General features: G+C 31.3%; 2 protein-coding genes across 2 annotated transcripts in view; one reads left to right on the top strand and one right to left on the bottom strand.

The window, feature by feature from the left end:
- The window catches only part of LOC143075091 (retinal-binding protein-like), an 18879-nt gene extending 10326 nt beyond the window's left edge, over positions 1-8553 (top strand). The window contains exons 8-13 of the mRNA XM_076250382.1: positions 150-233; positions 636-742; positions 2852-2991; positions 6202-6350; positions 7679-7773; positions 8237-8553. Coding sequence (XP_076106497.1) covers positions 150-233; positions 636-742; positions 2852-2991; positions 6202-6350; positions 7679-7755 — 557 coding nt within the window. The 3' untranslated portion in view covers positions 7756-7773; positions 8237-8553. The remainder of the gene's footprint in view (positions 1-149; positions 234-635; positions 743-2851; positions 2992-6201; positions 6351-7678; positions 7774-8236) is intronic.
- On the bottom strand, positions 8522-24339 carry LOC143075090 (uncharacterized). Its single transcript, XM_076250381.1, has 8 exons — positions 24216-24339; positions 22665-22783; positions 20594-20711; positions 19654-19802; positions 17757-17824; positions 16577-16713; positions 13226-13317; positions 8522-10399 (listed from the first exon to the last, which is right to left on the bottom strand). Exons 1-8 carry the CDS (start codon positions 24294-24296, stop codon positions 10009-10011), a joined length of 1155 nt encoding a protein of 384 aa, XP_076106496.1. The 5' UTR covers positions 24297-24339; the 3' UTR covers positions 8522-10008.

Below are 24339 nucleotides of genomic sequence, written 5' to 3'. Positions count from 1 at the left end.
TTTCCGAATTGATTTTCTTCTAAGTTCAGTATTTTTGTGATTTTATTTTTTATTGTACTGAGCCAGTCACAGTATCAGAAAAGTGATATTTCCTATCATATAACTAAGCCAGTCACTGTTTCAACATTAATTGTATGTTTGTATTTCAGCTCCAGGGATCTTTCCTATCTTATACAAGCTATGTAAGCCGTTGATTAGCAAAGATACTAAAAACAAAATTGAAATTATTGGTGGTAAGTACAAAAATGTATACATTAAATATGGTTTTTGATTTAAATTTTATTAAAAGAAATATGAAATTGCTATATTCAGAAGAAAACACAATTTAATATATGCCATGCATATTTCAAGGTTGTTAAGGTGTATGAGCAAGTTGACTTATTATGTTGATGGTGTGTCTCTGAATTCAATAATCTAGGTTTAGTCTTTATCAAGATTACATCTCAGTACAAACAGATCTATCATATCATAATTGAACAAAAGTTAAAAAAAAAAGAGATAGCAGTGTCAGTTTTCGAGTGCTTTTCAGTACACACACCGGAGATTATGTTTGAATTATTACGATCGTGCTCTATTTAATGTACATGCGGAAACACGTCGCGTTGAAAACTGTATTTGGGATATCACTTTTCCAGGAAACTACCAGGAAACACTGAAGAAGTACATTGACGACGAGTACCTTCCGATGTGTTATGGTGGAACCTTAACAGATCCTGATGGTAACCCGAGGTGTGCATCAAAGGTTAGTACCTTTTTACATGTTACGATTGAACATTAACAAAGCCTGGTGATAATTGATGGAGATGTGCATGAAATGTAATTACATTCCACCATTTTCTACATTTGAAAATGCCTGTACCAAGTCAGGAATATGACAGTTCTTGTTCAGTTGTTTTTGGTGCGTTTTGTTATTTGATTTTGTCATGTGATTATGGACTTTCCGATTAGATTTTCCTCTAAGTTCAGTATTTTTGTGATTCTACTTTGTCCTATGTGTTACGTGTAACATTATGTGATTTTTCTTGCCAAATCCGAAATGTTATTAAAATAGTTATCAAAAGTACCAGGATTATAATTTTATACGCCAGACGCGCGTTTCGTATACATAAGACTCATCAGTGACGCTCAGATCAAAATAGTTAAAAAGCCAAATCAATACAAAGTTGAAGAGCATTGAGGATCCAAAATTCCAAAAAGTTGTGCCAAATACGGCTAAGGTAATCTACTCCTGGGGTAAGAAAATCCTTAGTTTTTCGAAAAATTCAAGGTTTTGTAAACAGAAAATTTATAAAAATGACCATATAATTGATATTCATGTCAACACCGAAGTGCTGACTACTGGGCTGGTGATACCCTCGGGGACGAAACGTCCACCAGCAGTGGCATCGACCCAGTGGTGTAAATAGTTATCAAAAGTACCAGGATTATAATTTTATACGCCAGTTTAAAACTAGGCCATAAATCTAAATAATCGTCAATCAATAACATCTCAGGATATAGAAAATAAAGAAGACATTTGCTGTTTATCCTTTTTCTTCTTTTAAAAAGCACTTTTAAATATTTAACCGGAATAAGCGTAAAGGTATATTCATTAAGGGAAACAACAAACGGTAGTCGAAGTTAGGTGCAATGAATATCAAATATAAAAGGTATTCGGTTTCTTCTTATGTTAAATTTGATGTATGCCTTTTTGTGCTTCTTCGTTACATTTGTTGTTTTTATAGTGATTAAGATGATATCACAATGTTGACTGCTGTACCCCTATTCTTTTGACATTTTTACCTATTGTGTCTGTTTGTTTTGTTCACGCATCGGTGACAATATAATGGAATTTGATGCGACTGTTATACAAGTGAGAGGTTTAGTTAGCTATAAAACCAGGTTCAATCCTCCATTTTCTACATTTGAAAATGCCTGTACCAAGTCAGGAATATGACAGCTCTTGTCCATTCGTTTTTGATGCGTTTTGTTATTTGATTTTGCCATGTGATTATGGACTTTCCGAATTGAATTTCCTCTGAGTTCAGTATTTTTGTGATTTTACTTTATTTCTTTAAATAATATCAGGTTAACACTGGTACCGTCTTTTTGAAATGTTCCTAATTCTAAACCTTAATTTAACATGCCTTTCCTCCAAAAACATGGATCTCTACTTGACCAAATCAGAAATATATGTAGCAAAGATCTTCTTGAAATCATCTTCTCTGAATAATGTTGTTATATGCATTTATTGATAGTAAATTTTAATTTGTGTCTTAAAAAGGCAATAGTAGTACACCGCTATTCAATGTCTACTTAACCAACTACCACCCTCCCCCTATTTCATAACGTATGTCTTTTAGCATTAATCGACATTTGATAAAAACAGTAACGAATATTTTGATCGTTATTCAATATCCGTTGACAGGGGACGACAAAAAAGATTGTATTGACATGTCTCATTTGTAGAATGCACAAACTATTGGCCGTTGATGATGTTTCTACCAAATGTGTTTGTATAAATTTGCTACAGTTTTTAAAAGTATACTGTTCAAAATTCTCATATATGAAGTGACTGAGAAGTTTTAATGAACTCTGAATTAAAGATTTACCAAATAAACATGATAATAATGAAATAATAAAATTATTCTACTCGCATGAAACCCATAAAACTTATTGCTAAATACTCTTTAAAAAAATCTCAGTAGACAAGAGACCAAAAAAAACTGCAGTCTACAAAAAAATACTATATAGAGAACGAAAGACTGCGCAACACGAAACCAACTAAATACCGTATTGTTAAAGTGATTTGAATTCCGTGCCTTATCGAATGAAAAATGTAAAAAGTACTGTTTATCTATAATTCATACAGATATGTCAAGGAGGAACAGTTCCAGAGGAATATTACACATTAAACACAGATTACATTGATCGTATGGAAAAGGCTAATATTCCAAAGGGAGACAAATTGTCAAAAGAATATATCGTTGATATTCCAGGTAGTGCGCTCAGGTAATTTACAAGATCTATACAAAAGAAGGACAGGTTGTCAAAATTATATTTCAGTAATCTCTTATGTAATGTCTAGGATAGAGATAACGGAAAAATGTACCACTTGCCAAGCATCTATGCTTTTTATATCTTTTTGGTTTTTAGAAATGACTTCTTTATGAAAAATATACAATGCCTAATTATGCTATTGATTTGTGTTTAATATTAAAAAGAAGATGTAAAATGACTGCCAAATGAAACAACTCTGCTAAAAGACCAAATTATAAAGAAATTAAAAACTATAGGTCACCTTAGCGCCTTCAACAATGAGCAAAACCCATAACGCATAGTCAGATATAAAAGGACCCGATACAACTTTTTTCTTGTTTGCTATTGTGAGTAAATGCTTGCCTATTTTGTTGTTTCGTTGATCATATTGTACAATACATATTTGGTTGACAATACAAAATTTGCGATATTGGCAGATAATGTTTCAAATACATTGAATGTCCTGGATGTATTTTCATAAGCATGGTATTATGAATGTAGTTAGGATAGTAATATAACTGTTCTTCATAATGTCGTAGTAATAATTTGTATTTCATATTGTACAATACATATTTTGTTGACAATACGAAATTTGCGATATTGGCAGATAATGTTTCAAATACATTGAATGTCTTGGATGTATTTTCATAAGCATGGTATTATGAATGTAGTTAGGATAGTAATATAACTGTTCTTCATAATGTCGTAGTAATAATTTGTATTTCATATTGTACAATACATATTTTGTTGACAATACGAAATTTGCGATATTGGCAGATAATGTTTCAAATACATTGAATGTCTTGGATGTATTTTCATAAGCATGGTATTATGAATGTAGTTAGGATAGTAATATAACTGTTCTTCATAATGTCGTAGTAATAATTTGTATTTCATATTGTACAATACATATTTTGTTGACAATACGAAATTTGCGATATTGGCAGATAATGTTTCAAATACATTGAATGTCTTGGATGTATTTTCATAAGCATGGTATTATGAATGTAGTTAGGATAGTAATATAACTGTTCTTCATAATGTCGTAGTAATAATTTGTATCTCATATTGTACAATACATATTTTGTTGACAATACGAAATTTGCGATATTGGCAGATAATGTTTCAAATACATTGAATGTCTTGGATGTATTTTCATAAGCATGGTATTATGAATGTAGTTAGGATAGTAATATAACTGTTCTTCATAATGTCGTAGTAATAATTTGTATTTCATATTGTACAATACATATTTTGTTGACAATACGAAATTTGCGATATTGGCAGATAATGTTTCAAATACATTGAATGTCTTGGATGTATTTTCATAAGCATGGTATTATGAATGTAGTTAGGATAGTAATATAACTGTTCTTCATAATGTCGTAGTAATAATTTGTATTTCATATTGTACAATACATATTTTGTTGACAATACGAAATTTGCGATATTGGCAGATAATGTTTCAAATACATTGAATGTCTTGGATGTATTTTCATAAGCATGGTATTATGAATGTAGTTAGGATAGTAATATAACTGTTCTTCATAATGTCGTAGTAATAATTTGTATTTCATATTGTACAATACATATTTTGTTGACAATACGAAATTTGCGATATTGGCAGATAATGTTTCAAATACATTGAATGTCTTGGATGTATTTTCATAAGCATGGTATTATGAATGTAGTTAGGATAGTAATATAACTGTTCTTCATAATGTCGTAGTAATAATTTGTATTTCATATTGTACAATACATATTTTGTTGACAATACGAAATTTGCGATATTGGCAGATAATGTTTCAAATACATTGAATGTCTTGGATGTATTTTCATAAGCATGGTATTATGAATGTAGTTAGGATAGTAATATAACTGTTCTTCATAATGTCGTAGTAATAATTTGTATTTCATATTGTACAATACATATTTTGTTGACAATACGAAATTTGCGATATTGGCAGATAATGTTTCAAATACATTGAATGTCTTGGATGTATTTTCATAAGCATGGTATTATGAATGTAGTTAGGATAGTAATATAACTGTTCTTCATAATGTCGTAGTAATAATTTGTATTTCATATTGTACAATACATATTTTGTTGACAATACGAAATTTGCGATATTGGCAGATAATGTTTCAAATACATTGAATGTCTTGGATGTATTTTCATAAGCATGGTATTATGAATGTAGTTAGGATAGTAATATAACTGTTCTTCATAATGTCGTAGTAATAATTTGTATCTCATATTGTACAATACATATTTTGTTGACAATACGAAATTTGCGATATTGGCAGATAATGTTTCAAATACATTGAATGTCTTGGATGTATTTTCATAAGCATGGTATTATGAATGTAGTTAGGATAGTAATATAACTGTTCTTCATAATGTCGTAGTAATAATTTGTATTTCATATTGTACAATACATATTTTGTTGACAATACGAAATTTGCGATATTGGCAGATAATGTTTCAAATACATTGAATGTCTTGGATGTATTTTCATAAGCATGGTATTATGAATGTAGTTAGGATAGTAATATAACTGTTCTTCATAATGTCGTAGTAATAATTTGTATTTCATATTGTACAATACATATTTTGTTGACAATACGAAATTTGCGATATTGGCAGATAATGTTTCAAATACATTGAATGTCTTGGATGTATTTTCATAAGCATGGTATTATGAATGTAGTTAGGATAGTAATATAACTGTTCTTCATAATGTCGTAGTAATAATTTGTATTTCATATTGTACAATACATATTTTGTTGACAATACGAAATTTGCGATATTGGCAGATAATGTTTCAAATACATTGAATGTCTTGGATGTATTTTCATAAGCATGGTATTATGAATGTAGTTAGGATAGTAATATAACTGTTCAACATAATGTCGTAGTAATAATTTGTATTTCATTTTGCACGAAAGTTTTGCAATAGATATTAAGTTGATGCATCCAGGTCAAACCACTGAATAGAAAATAGATGTTAAAGTTATTGTTGGTTCTTTTAGTTTTTGTCCTAGACTTAATGATGTAATAAAAAAAAAGATAAAACCAATCATTTACATTTCGATTATAATTTTTCATCGTTATTTATAATTATGACCAACACGTCGATTACCTCTTCTGATTACCAATAATGATGGCATACTTTTTTACAGATGGGAGTTTATGACTCAAAATCATGACATTGAGTTTGGAGTTTTCTACAAACAAGATTGTAAAAAAGAAGCAGTTAAATCCTTGTCAAAAGTCAACAGTCATACGATAACAGAAGATGGCTTCCTAACCTGTGACAAAACCGGTGTTTGTAAGTCAACTATTAAGACTTTATTCATTATACTTCATAAAAGTAAAACAATATATATGTTAAAATTTCACTGAAAAAAACTCTTTTGTCTGACGTATAAACAAAATGTAATCCTGGTATCTATGATGACTTTATTTACAACCACTGGGTCGATGCCACTGCTGGAGGAGTTTCAATTCCCCGAGGGTATCACCAGCCCAGTAGTCAACACTTTTGTGCTGACATTAATTATTATTGATATGGTAATGTTATAAATTAACTGTTTACAAAACGTTTGAATTTTTTAAATACTGAGGCTTTTCTACCTCAGGAATAGATAACCTTAGCTGTATTTGGCAAAACTTTTAGGATTTATGGTACTCCTGCTCTTTAACTTCGTAGTTTATTTTGCCTTTTTAACTTATCTTTAATTCAAGCGTCGCTGATGAGCCTTTTGTAGACGAAACGCGCGTCTGTTGTATATATACAAAATTTAACCCTGGTATCTATGATGAGTTTATTTGTATCATGATTTTAATTGAACTCACTAATTATTAATCTTTTACTTTGCGAACTAAACATACAAAAAATATTTTTAAAAAATGTATAGTAGTATGTACACAATCATATTAAGTTGATACAGAACACCTACGAGAGTTAATCAGCTGAGTGTTTTAATCACATACTATTAGTTTGTAGAAATCAAGCTTTTCAACGATCAAAATTAGTGTTTGACAAACTGCTATATAGCCAACCAAATTATTCCTGTAAATAGAGCGGTTCAAATGTCTAGAAATGTTCATATTTTTGTAAACAGGTCAATGTAAATATTTTGTCAAAACTTTATGAAAATTAAAGGAGCAAAATCTATTTTAGTTTAAGTGTTGAGAACCCCCTTAATCTGTTAATTGTCCCAAAAAGAATGTATGGGTTTTAAATAAACAATATCCCCAAAACATAAAATGACGTAACAGTGACAACAAGCGTTTGTTTGACACGCATCGTTGTCAGTATAACGGAATTTGATGCGAATTTAGTACAAGTGAGAGGTTACGCAAGCTATAAAACCAGGTTTAATTCACTATTTTCTACATAATACAATGCCTGTCCCAAGTGAGGAATATGACAGTTGTTATCCATTCGTTTGATGTGTATCAGCTTTTGATTTTAGCATTCGATTAAGGACTTTTCGTTTAGAATTTTCTTACGAGTTCAGTAATTTTGTTATTTTACTTTTTGTTATTCATTGGGTACAATTGCAAAAATTTCTTCACGCATCGATAATCATTGCTTTTAATTTTCACTGAGATATTATTCTCTAATTCAAAAATTTTTTCAATTGTTTGCAGATGAAATTGTATTTAGTAATGTCAGCTGGTTCAGTGACAAAATCATATATTATACAATTGAAGTACTAACCCCTTAGTAGATTGACATCTTCAAGGTAGGTACATCGCATTAATTTTTCTGAAACGTGTTCTTGCAACTGAATTCAGTATTGAAAGTCTTATTAATCAAATTCTAATAGATATGAAAATATCAGACACCATTGTTTTGTGCACTTATATTTTCTTCAGTTTTGTTTAGTTGTTTCTATATTATGTAAAAAGTTAATACAGGCGTATGTTTTTATATTATTCTCTGCCAATAGTAGAGCAGGATCTTCAAACCATCACTGAACACCTGGTCAATACTTGTTTTGATAGGATTTCAGTCTACAGTTTTATATGTAGTGTTTTGTGGACTAGTTTATTTTTGATCATATTTCGGGGTTTTTTTGGTTTTTTTTGCAAAAGCTGAGAAAGTTTTTTCTTCGTTTTATGATGTTTGTATACCTCATTCGATCTCTTATCTGTATTTTTGTACACACATATTCACTTAATTAATGTGTCAGTTTTTTATTTTAGATTAAAGACTTCTTTGTCAAAGAAGATACATTCAAATGAATGACTACGAACTAGTGATAGAGACTACTTAAATGTATACAAATTGTATATACAAGAAGGAAATACAGCTCTAAAAGTGTGGTTTGATCTTAATATTTTATATTTATAAACATATTTATATAAAGCTTCTAAAGAATATGATTTAAAGGTACATTTAAGTTTTGTATATTCTTATGATGGTTGCACAATTACAATATTATGTGGGAAAACGATATAACTAATCACTGATGTTTTATTTCAACATACATCATACAACTTATTAAAATTATTCTTTCATTTGTGTTTTTATTGTGTTTTCCATTACTAAAAATTCGAGAGAAGGTTAAATAACATTCATTCATTCGCATCTTCCTCCATGACTCAAAGTCTTGCAATTTGTAAAACAGAAAACAACAAGGTGGAATGCATTCCTTCACTGAACTAGTGTATTTATATGCAAAATAAAACGTCTTTTCCATTTGAGGTAGATTCCTAACCCAGACTCCGATAAAGATGGGAAATGTTGTTTTTCTCTATTTTTCCTTCATGATCCCGTGAAAATCTTTCTTTGTAGGACGAGGTTTAATAAAAAAAAAAACTCGACATATTTCGAAATGACAGCTTTACCACTGGTTTACTGTTAAATATTTAGCAACAACGTATGTTTATTTTTAAAAACAGACATTTGATTTCATTCATAATCAACGTAAATTAACTGAATCCTTTATACAAAAGTAGATGCGTTTTGGATTCCAAGAGTTGTATTGAGAACAATGATGTTCTATGATATATACGTAATATCAGGTAAGATATTAAAAAACAAAAACAAAAAATCGAAAAGGTTTTTCAAATGCTATTCTTGATCTTAAAGAAGTTTAGAAGCAAGTCAAAACATTCGTTGACGCATATCTGAAGATAAAAGATTTAGGCCAGGATTGGACAATAACTTTTACTTGGTATATCACAAGATATTTTTTTCGTTGTTCCCACTAATATTTAGAGGGTCGTGAACGGCACTAAGCAGACATGTAAGATATGATTCTTGGAACAATATAAGTCGTATTATATGCACATCTAAAAAAACTTATACATAAGTATTAACTGTATCTGAGGAGCATGAAGCTAGTAAAATAAAACATATGCAAACAGCAAAACATAAGTGTACAAACTTATTTCTTAAAGAAACATTTATGTTCTTTTACTTTTATGTCATAAGTCAGCAAGCTTCACCTACCGTTATAAGGGTCTGTACTTGTGATTTTGGGGGCGCAGTTTGATTTTGGTTGTTTTCATGTGATTCAGGACTTCCTTTATCTGGATACTTCGAGTCTTGCGCAGATTTCGGTCTAGTAATCTCGGAATCAGTATTTTTCATTTCTATTTTTCTGATAGCAGCGTCACGCGAATACCTGGCAGTGTGAATCCTGATGTTTCTTATGGCATTACTTTTGTCATCAGGAGTGGCTTCACATTTTTCAGATGAGTATTCCTTGTTACAAAAGAGCTCAGTTTGTTTTTGATTATCCTTATAAGAAGGGTTTTCCTTTCTTTCGTTCACTGTTCCACATTTGTCCATGTTATTACCTTTTTTGTCAGTTTGTTTTTGTTTTTTATCATGTGAATGGTTTTCCTTTCTTTCGTTCTCCGTTCCACATTTGTGGATATGACCACCGTTTTCGTCTCTTTTATTGTGTTTTTCATTATATGAATGATTCTCATTTATCTCGTTCACTGTATCACATTTGTCCATGCGATTAGCTTTTTCGTTTTTTTCTTTTTTGTTTCTTTTTTTGCGTCGTTTTTCTTTTTGTCTTCTCATCCTCATTTGTTTCAAATTCATCATCTGTTTTACGGCGTTTATTTCTATTAGTTTTTCTTGACGTGTTGGCTTTTTCACTTTGAATTTTATTATTCTCAGCATTTGGTTCTTTGGGGTTTCCAACGATTTTACCTGTTTGCTTATTTGAACTGGGTTTAGATGAAACAACTTCATTATTTCCTAAATCCGAATTCTCTTTATATTCACGTTCTTTTTTCTCATCATTATATAGTTTGTTTGTTTGTTTTCGTTCATTATTTTCTGTCGATTCTTTATCTATGGTCGAACTTATTTTATGATCGTCGACTTTGTTTTTTCCATTCCACCTATAAGAATTTTAAAACCCTTTATCATTTTCTCTAATACACCAAATAGTATAAAAAACACAGAATATAAGTATCTATAAACTTCATTTACTACGATGAAGAAATAGTTGACCTTAGATGCATTGGACTATATTTTATATCATTTTTGCCTATATAGCTCTTCAATTATTTTGGTTCTTATACAGCTCTGTCTTTCAAATATTCGATGTTGTGTGGTCCTGATAACGTTAAATCCAGAAAAGCGCTTTGGACCCACGAAATGTAACGTGTTGCTTTATTTATTTTTTTTATCTTTCGCGTTTACATTTTTTCTAACTAAGATGCCACAACATCAGGTGTGTATGCTTTACATTTTAAACTGCATATACAAACCACAGAAGATAAATTGCTTTATGGCAAAAGAGGTGACTTCATTATTCCCGTTGTAAAATTTTGAATTTTAGAAAAATGTGTCATCAGCATATTCTTATATCTGCCATATGGTGATTGGAATATTTGATATATTTTTTCCTTGAAACAGTGTTGCTGCATAGAAAAAGGCTTTTTTGTTTTATGTATAAATAGTTATTTAAGGGTATGTCAAATGACGGCTCTTCCTTTTCTAAAATAGTTCATCAGAAGGTACCAAGACATTTTTGATAAATATACCGTATCAACTTCACAAATAGTAGATGATGGTCTTGGTGTATATATTCTGAGAAATGACGCTGTTTATCATCTTAATAACGTGTTATATTGTTCTTTTATTTGTCTTTGTTCTATTATTAATATTACTTTTACTGTTTAGTTTGTTTTTGGTGATATCCATTTGACGTGTCTCGGTACTTATGCATCTTGTCTATCAGTTGTATGTATTATCTTTCATGTTTGCTGGTGAACTTTGTACGTGTGACTTTTTGTGTTTCTTTTGACGTGGTTCTGAAATTTTAAAAATGCCACCATTGTGGTATTGTTCTATTATAACTTTGAAAATACTTTGAACGACAAAAAACGTCAAACGTCAAACATGCGATTCTACACCAGATTTGATGTGAACCTAGCCACTCAGTCTCAGGACTTCAAATATTTCAATCCTTTATGGGTTGATTTAAAATACAAAAATAAGTAAGCAAATAATTTGGTTGTTAAATTTGATAAATGCTTTTTGTGCTTCTTTGTTAAATATTTGTTTGTTTTTGTTCTGATTGAGATTGTGACACGGTGATGACTACTGTACCCCGATTTTGACAATTTTACCTATTATGTCTATTTTGTGCACGCATCGATGTTAATATAATGGTTTGATGCGACTGTCATACAAGTGATAGGTAAAGCGCTATAAAACCAGGTTCAATCCACCATTTTTTACATTTTTTATACATTGTTTAAAATGGATATTATAATGCAAATTAAATTTTAATTTAACTCATATAGATATAGGAAGATGTGGAGTGAGTACCAATGAGCCAACTCTCCATCCAAATAACAGTTTATAAAAGTAAACCATTATAGGTCAATGTACGGCCTTCAACACGGAGCCTTGGCTCACACCGAACAAAAAGCTATAAAGGGCCCCAAAATAACTAGTGTAAAACCATTCAAACGGGAAAACCAATTTTGACCATACTGAGAGGTCGAAATATGTTTAAATTTGATAGACATGTTATTGACAAGTCTTAAATTTTGCTCAATTATTCAATCACATGTTTCATTCATTTTCACGGAAAAGTCATTGTAATCAAATAATCATATTATTCAAATTCTCAATATTTATACTGCATTTTGTAGGATTGTATGCCTGTAAAGTACATGTTAATAAATGAGACATTAACTCATGATTTCTTTAGATCAGACGGAAAAGTAGCAAAACTTCTGAGCATGAAACACGATGAACGACGTTAATAGTGCTTTTAGTAGCCCGATTAGCTGAAAACAAAAACATTGTATTGGATTTCAGCTCATCAGCTACTAAAATCATACCATAACGTCGTATGCTTTTACATAAGTGAGTTACCCGTGTAAATGACGTAGTTGATCTATCAATTTTAACTTTCGCTAAATAACAGAACATTGTGTAACGGGAAAATTTATAAATATGAAAGTCTTCAAAATATGAAAACATTCAGAAAAGAATGCACATTTTTTTAATGTCCACTTTCTTAAGTTTTCATAGTATCTTCACTTACTTACATAATTTAGTACTAACGCTAAACTTTTCCCACTAGCAAAGAATATACCACTTTCGAGTTCATCCGTCACCGGAAAAAACTCGTTAATTATACGCGCCTTTATGACGTCATTTACCAGATAGAGGTGGTCGCCTGTATCCCTGTACTATTTACGTTCATCAAGCGTCTTAGTGATCGTCATTGTGCAGGATAAACTAGAAATAATGGTTGTTCTGAAGGTACTTAATGACAATTCCCTAATGACAGCAATGCTGATTGTCAATTTTAAGAATTCAATTTGCTGAATAATTCGTACAATATAGAATTATAGATGTCCAACCACTTGCTCAACATTGGAATGGAAGTGACGACGCCCCTAAACGCGCAAATGACAGTCACTAAAACCAGAGTTTTTGACGGAAATGCATCGAACTCGAAAGTTGTCTATTCACGGGTCATGAATTTATACTGATTTTAGCAAGGGTAATGTACTCACTTTTGTTTGAGGTGAGATATTTAGCACAAAGGGCCAATTCATGGCTAAATCACGAAAAACAAAAACCCCAATGAATTATTTCTTAATAAGCTTTGACTTATATACTGAGGATGAAGCCCCGATACAAGATCGCTAATAAACACTTTACTTTCAAACATCTTCAAAACGTAACAGAAAACTTACCATTTGTATAAAAATAATAGTATCACTAATAGCAGAGCTATTATCACAGCTATCAATGCGATATTTGCAGTCGTGATGTTTTTATCTTCTTCCTAAACATAAACAATATATTAAAGCCTTTTAATTTTTGATTATTAACGTTGGTTCAGTTGAAATAAAAGAAGCAAGTCAACCGATTTTTCCCAAACTGCACATTGATGAAATATCTCCAACAAACGCAATAATATTGATAAAAAACTATAACAAGTAGTAGTAAATCATCAACCAAACTAATTATGCATAACTAATCAACTGATAGGAAGTTCAGTTCACATGCCTAGAACAGAAGAACCAAAGTACTGTAAAGGGATTTATTGCAGGAACCAACACATTACACGTTGTATTTCTGTAATTCTAATCTATTTAATCAGCTTTGATAAAACCTTATACCTACAAAATAAACTTATTATCACTGAACTAGTATATATTTGTTTAGGGGCCAGCTGAAGGACGCCTCCGGGTGCGGGAATTTCTCGCTACATTGAAGACCTGTTGGTGACCTTCTGCTGTTGTTTTTTTTCTACGGTCGGGTTGTTGTCTCTTTGACACATTCCCCATTTCCATTCTCAATTTTATTTGCTGTCAGCTTCTTATCAACTCATCATACGTTTCGGGATAAGATTTTTTTTTGTATGCCAGTTTCGTCTACATTAGACACGTCAGGGCAGCTCATTAGTGACGCTCGAATGAAACATACTTACCCCCCCCCCCCCCTAAAAAAAACTGAATGGCGTTGGTGGTCCAAAAGTCTGTAATCATTCGTCAAATTTAGTTATGGTAATCAATTACTTTGGTTACTATTCTTATTATTTACAACTATGATCATACGAATGATACTTCCTGTCAAAACATCAGTCCTGACTACGGGGTTCAGAGTACCCTCGTAGAGGTAACCTCTATCGGGAGTAAATTGAACCTGTGTTTGTAATTAAACTCATCATAAATAATGCAAGTTATTTTCAAATTAAAACGACAAAAATGAAAATAATGTTGAAGAGCGTTGATGACCTAAAACTCAGTAACATTTTGCTAAATACAGCTAAGGTAATATATTAATGGGGTAGAAATCATTGTTTTTTCCAAAAATGTTAAATTTCGTGTCAAAATTGTGCAACTACTGATCTACTGAAACCCTCGACGAGGAAACCTACATCGATCGTTTCATCGACCAAGTGGTTGTAAACAAACGTATCGTAGAAACCATAAATAAATTTTGTACTGCATACTAGAGTTAAGTCTTCAAAAGACTCATATAAGTGACAGGAATATAAAAACAAGTAAAAAAAGGCCAAATTAAGTAAGTAAGTTGAAGTGCATTGATTACACAGAATTCCAAATGGTTGTGTAAAAAGTTAAACAAACGATATACCGAACTCCAAGGAAAATATAAAACGCAAAGTTCCTTGTTAGATGGCAAAATCAAAAGCTCAGTTTTAATCTATTCCTGCGGAAAAAAACCTTTTCCTTTGGGAGAAAAAACCTTAGTATATCAAACAATGAAAATTGTGTAAACAGTCTATTTAAAATTTTGACAATAATAATGATAATTCTTGTCAACACAGAAGTGCTATTGGACTGGTGATAACACTGGGAAGAAACCTATCAATCGACCCTGTGGTTGTAAATAAACTTTCCATAGACAATGTGAATAAAACAAACTCCAAGGTAAATTCAAAACGAAAAGTTTCCTATCAAATGGCAAAATCAAAAGCTAAGGTAATGTATTGCTGCAGAAAGAAATCCTTGTTATATTATTTTTTATTGTAAACAGTCAATTTATGGGTTTTACCATAATAATGATAATGCATGTCAACACAGAAGAGTTGACTATTGGGCTGGTGATACCCCTAGGAAGAAACATGCGCTATCAATGGCATCGAACTTGTGGTTGTAAATTAAGTCGCCATAGAAACTAGGAATACATTTTTGCAAGCCGAACACGTGTTTCATCAACAAAAGAATGTGGTTGAAGAGTATTTAGGACCAATTAAATAAGATTTCAAAACAACGAACAAAATTAAAGTAATAAATCATTACCAATAGATTGACTCAAAATATATACTAAATTTCTTCCCTTTTCTTTTATCGTAAAATTAAAATTGAGAATGGAAATGAGAAATGTGTCAAAGAGACAACAACCCGACCATAGAAAAAACAACAGCAGAAGGTCACCAACAGGTCTTCAATGTAGCGAGAAATTCCCGCACCCGGAGGCGTCCTTCAGCTGGCCCCTAAACAAATATATACTAGTTCAGTGATAATGAACGCCATTAATTTCCAAATTGTACACAAGAAACTAAAATTAAAATAATACAAGACTAACAAAGGCCAGAGGCTTCTGACTTGGGACAGGCGCAAAAATGCGGCGGGGTTAAACATGTTTGTGAGATCTCAACCCTCCCCCTATACCTCTAGCCAATGTAGAAAAGTAAACGCATAACAATACGCACATTAAAATTCAGTTCAAGAGAAGTCCGAGTCTGATGTCAGGAGATGTAACCAAAGAAAATAAACAAAATGACAATAATACATAAATAACAACAGACTACTAGCAGTTAACTGACATGTCAGCTCCAGACTTCAATTAAACTGACTGAAAGATTATGATTTCATCATATGAACATCAGGCACTATTATAAGATAAATTTATATAAAACAAGTTAAGCATAAATTTCATTCAGAATCATTTGTTTGAATATATCTTTATTCAGTAAAGCGACCGTCAATTATGACCTATAGACCACAAATCAATTTATATCCCCGTCATTCACATTTACACAGGAAATATCTGTACAAAGTCCTGAAAATGACAGTTGTTTTCCATTTGTTTGATGTGCTTTAGCTTTTTAATCTAACCATTTGATAAGTGACCTCCCGATTTGAGTTTGCCTCTGTTTCCTGTATTTTTGTTATTTTGATTTTATCAAAAGTTGATAGTTTGCCATATTTGTGTATTTCTATGGTTCTATATGTCACTTCACCTGAAAGTTTTGACGGTTCAACAACGGTTACATATAACGATATGAATAGTAGACAGTGCAACAACTGACCGACTTAGCAGTAAAAGGCGTTCCTATTGGAAATTGCATTGTCAATATTTACAGAAATGCAACCTATAACCAAACATACACCTCCCAAATGCCTTACAAAATCGCAAATGCGAGTAACTTAGAAACAAATCAACAAAATCAATAAAAACAAAATTTGTATATAATCATAGTTAACATTCGTCTCATTAAAATATATCGAAATCGCTCTACTTTCTGTACTTCATGCTGTGGCTTATTTGTTTATCTTTTTAAAAATACATACTGGTGATGTGTTTGTGGTTTCAATTATAGTTGTCGTGGATATCGTTTTCACATGTATTTTTTGTTTCGTCGTCGACTGTGTTAATGTCATCGACGTTGTTGAAAGATTTGGTAGGGAAGTTTGCGTAGTTGTTGTTACTGTAAGTACAATTAAAAATTACCTTTGGCATCTTAAATTCATTTATGTTACAAACATCTAATAATAACTGTGAATCCAAATTAGAAATTTGTTTTGCATTCTTTTCGTGATAGATTGGGTTGATACAACAACTTTTGAACCATCAGAGATACGTGAAGATTTTTTAGATTTTCAACTTAAGTTTTAACAGATAATATGATATTTATATAATAAGAGATATGAGTTGATGACAACATCACATCATGTGTGTGCCTTAATGGTTTTTCGAACATTTGATTGTATCTATAAATCGTATAATTCTATATTGACATTGGTATAGTGTTGCCATTGAAGTGAAGAATGTTACATTTTATCTCAGCAATACGATTTGTATTAACCTACATTTTCAAAACAGATACTTGTTGGATTACTGACTTGAATTACTTACAAGTCTTTTCGATATTTTCTCCAGACTTGAATGTTGTTTTTGTAATTCGCACTAGAATTGTTTATATATCAAGTGCCACAAATTGTTATTGACCATTGTATATTCTTATATTTCGATAAAACTGGCAACAATTGATTTTGAACTATCCTTAATCAAATATACGATTATCAATTAGAATAACTATAAGTGTTCCATTTAATAGACAAATGAACAATAATATTTCATAGTATACTGGCACAAGAAAACGATTATTAATAACATGCTGGATATATCTATGGACTTTTTTTATAGAATAATTAATCCCAACTCCTGATTTTTATTACGCTTTTTTAATCCTTTTTGATATATCAAAATGGTAGCAAAATATGAAACAAACACTTTTCTGTTACCTCTTTCGTTCAAACTTTTTTCTCTCACTTTCAATTTTGTAATGTTTTGCAAAATGATTTTCGAACGTGAAAACTAAAAAGTATTACAGCATTGTTGTTTCATGTCCAATTATCTTACATCTTTATGCATAATTTTATTATGAATTGTGTTGCTAAAAATGTTGTGAATATTTGAAAATATTCCCCTTAAATGAAACTAATTAGTTTTGAAGTGTTTTTAACTTACCACAATGATTGCATCTGAGCCCAGTGCAGAGCATAGAGGAACAAACTGTTATTATTTCGATATCAAAACTGAAATTTTTACAGAAATAATGATTAGATTAGTTTCATTGTAATTTGAAATTATTGCGAGTCAAGACAGAGAAGCAATCCATAGAATAAAAGGTAACATGTATATGCCTCCCACTTTTTTGTCTTTATCCCAAACAAACAAAAACTCAATCGATAGATCGAATTGAGACGAATGTCCGTTATAAATATAAAGATATTGAAGCATTGTTTGTATTTTTCTATTATGAAATTTTATTGATACGTTAATTTGATGAAAATTTGAGTTATTTGAAAGTTTACCTAGGACATAGAAAACTTTTCGAGCACCACGGATGACAAGTATGTAGACTAAACGTGCGTTTGGCGTATATATAATCATCTACCTGGTATCGTTGCAAGTTTTTACCTTCCTTGGTGACTTATAATTTTTACTTAGATAAGTTTCAAAAAATTGGTGGTCTTTCACTCTCGTGGCCTACTTTGTGTAATTACTTTTGATTATTTAAGTTGCCTTTTGAAAAAAATGAGATTAACAGAGAGATGTGCTTCTAAATAAAAAAAAACGTTCAAGAAGGGCTGTGTGGATATTTTACTGAAATCGAAGTTACTTACGTGTGATAGTCAGCATTGCCCACTTTCGCTACGTTTAGAGTTCATGCGAATAACTCTTGTATGGTGTTTAGACTTATTATGTTTTAACACTTAATAAATCATGCATAACTACTTCCAATGTCAGTCGGAAACCCGGTTGAAATAGAACAAAAGAATCGAAGCTCTTTGTTAGAGAAGGTGATAAATGTGTACTGTATTGTTTATTATAGTGACAAATATTTTAAAAGTTAATAGAAACAAACAAAATTACAATTTTCTTCTCAATTACGAGGTGTTTTATTTTAAAAACACCATTTGCATAAGTTTTCAATTTATCTAGTACATAGTTAAGCAGAACCATTAGATTTCAAGTCGACGACATGGGTACCTTTCAAGTTGGATGAAGAAAATGCATAACCTCCGATTTTTTTTACCAAGGACGGAAAACATATCAATCTATTAGTTCAAAAATTTTTGTGTCTGCCCTTCCATTATGTGACTCAAGAAAAAATTCCAAAAAATGGATAACAATTATATCGAAAAGAGAAAATCGAGTGCACCTTTTTATGTTAGGGTGTGTTTGAGTTGAATATTTTGTCTTGATATCGTACAAAGTAAGATTACTTCATACATCGTCTCGCTTCAGATTCTATTATTTTTATATATCAAAGCTACAGATTGACTTTATAACACAAAAAAATAACAGTACTAAAAGATGAAATATATGGGCCAAGTGAAATACCTATCTAATGAGTCACAAAAACAGAGAAGGTGTGTTCGAATAGCTATTTTTTTTACTGAAAGTACTTGACGACGGTCTTTCAAGTTGGATGATGAAAATGCATATCTTTGAAAAAATATATTTTTTGTGTGGGAAAACTAGGGTTTATAGTCTTTATACACAAAAAAAATCTAGTCTGCCCTAATTTTTTATTAGAATTTTTTTAAATGTTTATCAATTTTCGAAAAAAAACACCTGACAACCGATCAGACAATAGTTTTAAGTTGAATCAATGCAGACAAGATCATTAACTGATGCTCATTAGCTAGTTGGTACATTTTTCTTTTAAAATACAATTGACATATAAGGATCGTAATGGTGCAATGTGGATAAATTTATCGGTTTCAATGAGCAAAATTGGTAGCGCATCATCCCTACAATGGCTTCCATTTCTACGATTGTGAAAATGAACTGGCGTAATGGGGAGATAATTCTGACGAAGTAGAGTCGTGACTGATGTATCTTTAGTTTAACATACCTGTATATAGCCGAACCAACATTATATGCATCCGTATGAATAGTAGTCATGTTTCCTTGTACGTGTCGTCGCTTAAGGTTTTCACACGATGTTGCTTTCAACTGGTTTAAATTGTCTAATACAACAACAATTAAACGTTCATTTAAAGTCTACAAAATATCAAGAAACGTTTTATCGCACACCTATCAGAGACAGGAAAATAATGTGTTTAAAACTAACATCGTGCATACAGAATAAATGGGATAAAGTGTGTTTCTTGTTTTATAAATTGATTAGCTTTTAGAATTATGTTCTATGCATACTTGTCATGTATTGCAATTGACCTGTTTGTACGTCTTCCGGTCAAGACAATATGTTTAAAAAAGAAGTAACCACCTTTAGTTGATGTAATAGCTATTGATGTGGCATGATTAAAGAGAAATAAACAAGATCATTACATCTTTTAAATAGGCTAACCAATTTTACGAATTTCCAGATAGAATCATCATTGACCAGAAAAAAAACCAGATTTCTTATCAGTGTGGGAAAATATATTGCAAAAAGAATTCAATAAGTTCAAAATTAATGTCACTTGTATTTCATTAACCAGTTTATAATTGACACAGTTTAAAATGGTCATCACATATTAGAACTTTATTGTAGTGTGTTATGAGATAACTTTACAGCTCATTTTATTTATCAGCTGCGATATCATCGGGAAAATTCAAACGAAAATTAAAAACAATTGAGTTTCTGGTAAAAATAATAAATTCATGCTTAAGTATATGTCGTCGTTTCTGTCGACAGCTTATGACTATGGCAAAATGTTACCCAGGTTACAAAGTCAACAATTTATTCATCACGTTTTCTAAGCTATTTGGAAAGTGTTCTTTTGTAGAGCATATAATATATATACAATAGTATATATGTAATAAATAAAAAAAAATGCGTCATTACATACATTTGTAGGAATGGTAGTAAAGGTTGTGGTATTCTTTGAAGACAACCAGAATTTCTCTTCGTTATTATTTTGTGCAAATGCAAATATTGAGCCTGTTAAAATGGCACATCCTTTCACCCTAACAAAATAAAAATGAATAGTACTTTAAGAAAAGTCCTAGGTTGCTGTTAAAACATTTTGTTATATAACACACCAATTGATTTCAATAGAATGACAAAAATTAACAACATCAGAAAAAAAAACCTCAAATATAGTAGTTCCTGTACAGTGAGATTATTCTGCTAAAAGAAACGCACATCAAATACTTGCAATTGTCAGTGTCGCTCTGAAGAAACAGCTCCTAGTTATGAAGATATATAGTAAGATAGAAGCACGTTTATTGAGTTTTTACCTTTTATGAAAGCTATAATTTCCTATTTTCTGTTGCTGTACATAATTAACAAAAATTAATAAAATAAAGACTTTTTAGAGATTGCTTTTTAATTGCATGTGATACGAAAGTAAGAGGTCTGCTTGCTTGCTTGGTGGCAATCTGGGTTTTTGTTTTTGGGTGATTACACATACATTGTTATCCAGATTGGCCTCATAAAAACTGGGGAAACTATAGTTGAAGATAAAGGGGATTATTTTACAGTGAAATAATGTTTCTTAATTCATAAATGAATATAAAGAAAAAAGTAAAATTCCAAAAATACTGAACTCAGAGGAAAATCAAGTCGGAAAGTCTCTAATCATGGCAAAATTCAAATGACAAAACACATCAATTGAGAATGACAACAACTGTCATATTCATGTCTTGGTACAGAAAATACATAGTTATGATGAAAGTGATGATGTAGTAATTTGAAAAAGATTTTTTTCTACTTAACCCCTCCTATTTTGACATTCATTTATTCCATTTAGGTACCTTTAATTGGTAGAACATTATCAAGATGACTAAGGTTTGTTTAAAGTGTATTATTATGCAGTGGTTATCGGATGGTATGTGTTGGAAAAAGATAGGGCAAAGATACCAGAGGAACATTCATATGTATAAGTCGAACGTAAACTACCTTCGATACAAAATGTTTTTTCATAAGTATTGGCTTTGAAGTAGCTGTCAATAACTGCATTTACTCTCTGAACTATACTTATTGTCTTTGTTTTGGGGATTTTTAGGTACCCGTCCACGTCAACTTTGTATTTTTGTTAGATGTATTTCTATTTGTTCATCTGGCGAGTTAAGCTTATTTCAATTGATTTTTATAGTTTGTTCTTATGTTGTACTGTTACACCACTGTCTATGGTTAGATGTAGGGATTTATGCTCACAGACATGCTAACCTCGCATGTTCTTAAGACAGGAAACTGTAGTTCAGTGGTTGCTGCTGGTTCATGTCTGTCATACTTTTTTTTCGTAAATAGTGTTGTTATAATAAGACAGTTGGGGCTTTTTTTTCCATTGAATTGTTTCATAATTATCATGTTTGGTCCTTTTATAGTCGACCGTATGGTTTTTCATTGTTGAAATACGTACCGTTGCGTACATCCACTTCATTTGGTTGGCGGTTGTCTTATCGGCAATCATACCATATCTCCTTATTCTTCAATTGACAACGCCATGGTTAAAATAAAACCACACAAACATAGGTACACCAAACACAACATAGAAAACTAAAGACTGAGCAACACGAACCCCACCAAAAACTCGTGATAATAAACAACCGTCCCACATCTCTACATTTTTATATTTTATGTAAACAAATTAATAAAAAAAAGGATGTTAAAAGTTTCATTTACCATCTTGCCATGTGATTATCTTGTTTTTATTTTCCTTATTTAGTTGTAGATGAACTTTGATGACCTTTAATGCAAACTAACATTGATAATTACGTACTAATATTAATCCTCTGACAATGTTTGACCGCCTTTATATATGTTTTTCTTTTTCATTAAGATAATTTGATGAAAATTTCTTTATGTAAACGAATACAATGCATTTGGGAAAATGCAATCAAAAAGTTCAGTTTAATTATGTTTCTAAAACATATGGTACACATTTGAAATTTTGTATCACTGCCTCTAATATTTACCTCGTGTATCCTATTTTTAGTTTATAACCCGCACAACTGGCTGTCCCTGAGTTTACACAAGTCCAATTAGTTATTCTAACATGAGCTGCTATTGTATGTGCAGTTGACGTTGTTATATTCTAATAAATACGAAGATTCCATTCAAATTATGTACATTGTTCGACATAAAGCTGACATTGTAATGGCCACAAAACACTACATAGACAAGCAAAGATTGATCAAAACGGAGGCAATACAAACTATGGGTGAATTAAGGTGTTCAGTGAAGATAAGCAGGTAAATTTGTTATACTAAAAAAACAAATAACGGAAACCTCGTTAAAAGGCTATAAAAGTGATTATCATTCAGAAACATCCAAATATTCGGGTTATAATGTCGCAAATTTCAACGGTACTTGTAATGGAGTATATATAAGTTTAACGGGTGCCATTACAAACTGGTAATCCGAAATGAAATATCTATGTCACAGATGAACGCGGATACATTCTAATTATCTTTACATCGATCATGTCATCTTTTCCATACATATGACGCTATAGCTTCATTTGTACTTGAATAAACATTGAAGCGGGGTCACTCGAACTCGTGCGTGAAGCCGGTGCTACTTACCATTTCTGAGGAGCTAGATTTTAGCCAGTGTTGCGATGGAATTAGTATTACTTGGTACTCGACTTTTATGTAATATTTTGTGGACCTGTTCTTTTCATTTTGTCATTACGTTGACAGTTTGTTTTCAGAGTGTCCCCTTATAATATTCGTCTATTTGTATTACTAACTCTGTGTTGGTATAGAATTTACGTTTTGGAAAGGAGGGTTGATGATTTTAGTCAAACATCCCTTCAAGATATACAAGTTTCATTTTGATACATACACATTAATAATCAAACTTTTGATGCCGTTCCCATTCAAATAAAATTCCGAGTATTTTTTTTTTCTAGTCACAATACGAAATTTTTTATTAGATAGTGTTTCTCGATAAAGTAATTCCCAAATCGGTGTATAGTATTATATAACCTCTGATTTGAACCTTTTCGGCGTCCTCATCACACTGCGCAGCTCAAGATGATTTAAAATTGTTCGAAAGGATCAAAGACGAGTTCTTCAGTTCTGAATTTTGATTATTATTCTAATGTCGAAGAGCCATTAATCGGCTAAACAACATTATTGATGGGTCAGCCTTAGGTTCACAAAGTGCTGGGTTATCTTCGACTGCGTTGACGATAAGCCAATGCCAACACATTCATGCGATCTCGTTTGATTAAAATGAACTTTGATACTTGGTTTAATTTAGTGTTTTGTAAAACCTATGCTACGTTTTACTTTTGAATAGATGTACCCGCTATCGATATCAAAATTTGTATAATTTTGGACTTGATCGGCAAGAATCTATAATAGATTTTGGAAACTGAGCAAACCTGCAGTAAATTAACTTGCGTAGTTTTATTGAGGAGTCTGCTTTTTTCTTCTTTTGGGTGTTTAGGTGTCTGTTAATGTGATCTTTCTTCCATTTACACTATTCAATTTCTTAATACATTTGATTAAATTACATACCAGCATCCACATCAGTATAATGGATTCTATTAAGGTGAACTGCATCCCTGCACAGTACAAAAGGAACCGTTGAAATAACATCGTAAAACATCTGTTTATGCAGTGAACATAGCTGTACAGACAA

This window comes from Mytilus galloprovincialis, chromosome 5 (genome assembly GCF_965363235.1).
Source record: "Mytilus galloprovincialis chromosome 5, xbMytGall1.hap1.1, whole genome shotgun sequence".
Classification (NCBI taxonomy): Eukaryota; Metazoa; Mollusca; class Bivalvia; order Mytilida; family Mytilidae; genus Mytilus; species Mytilus galloprovincialis.
Note: the sequence above shows the minus strand (reverse complement) of the source record. Positions and strands in the feature narration are given on the sequence as shown.

Coding starts and splice junctions, on each gene's coding strand:
- LOC143075090 (XM_076250381.1), bottom strand. CDS start 24,296: ATGTTATTTCAACGGTTCCTTTTGTACTGTGCAGGGATGCAGTTCACC. Junction 20,712..22,664: donor CTAAAAATAGGATACACGAG/GTAAATATTAGA, acceptor TTATTTTGTTAG/GGTGAAAGGATGTGCCATTT. Junction 16,714..17,756: donor GCTCAGATGCAATCATTGTG/GTAAGTTAAAAA, acceptor TTGTACTTACAG/TAACAACAACTACGCAAACT.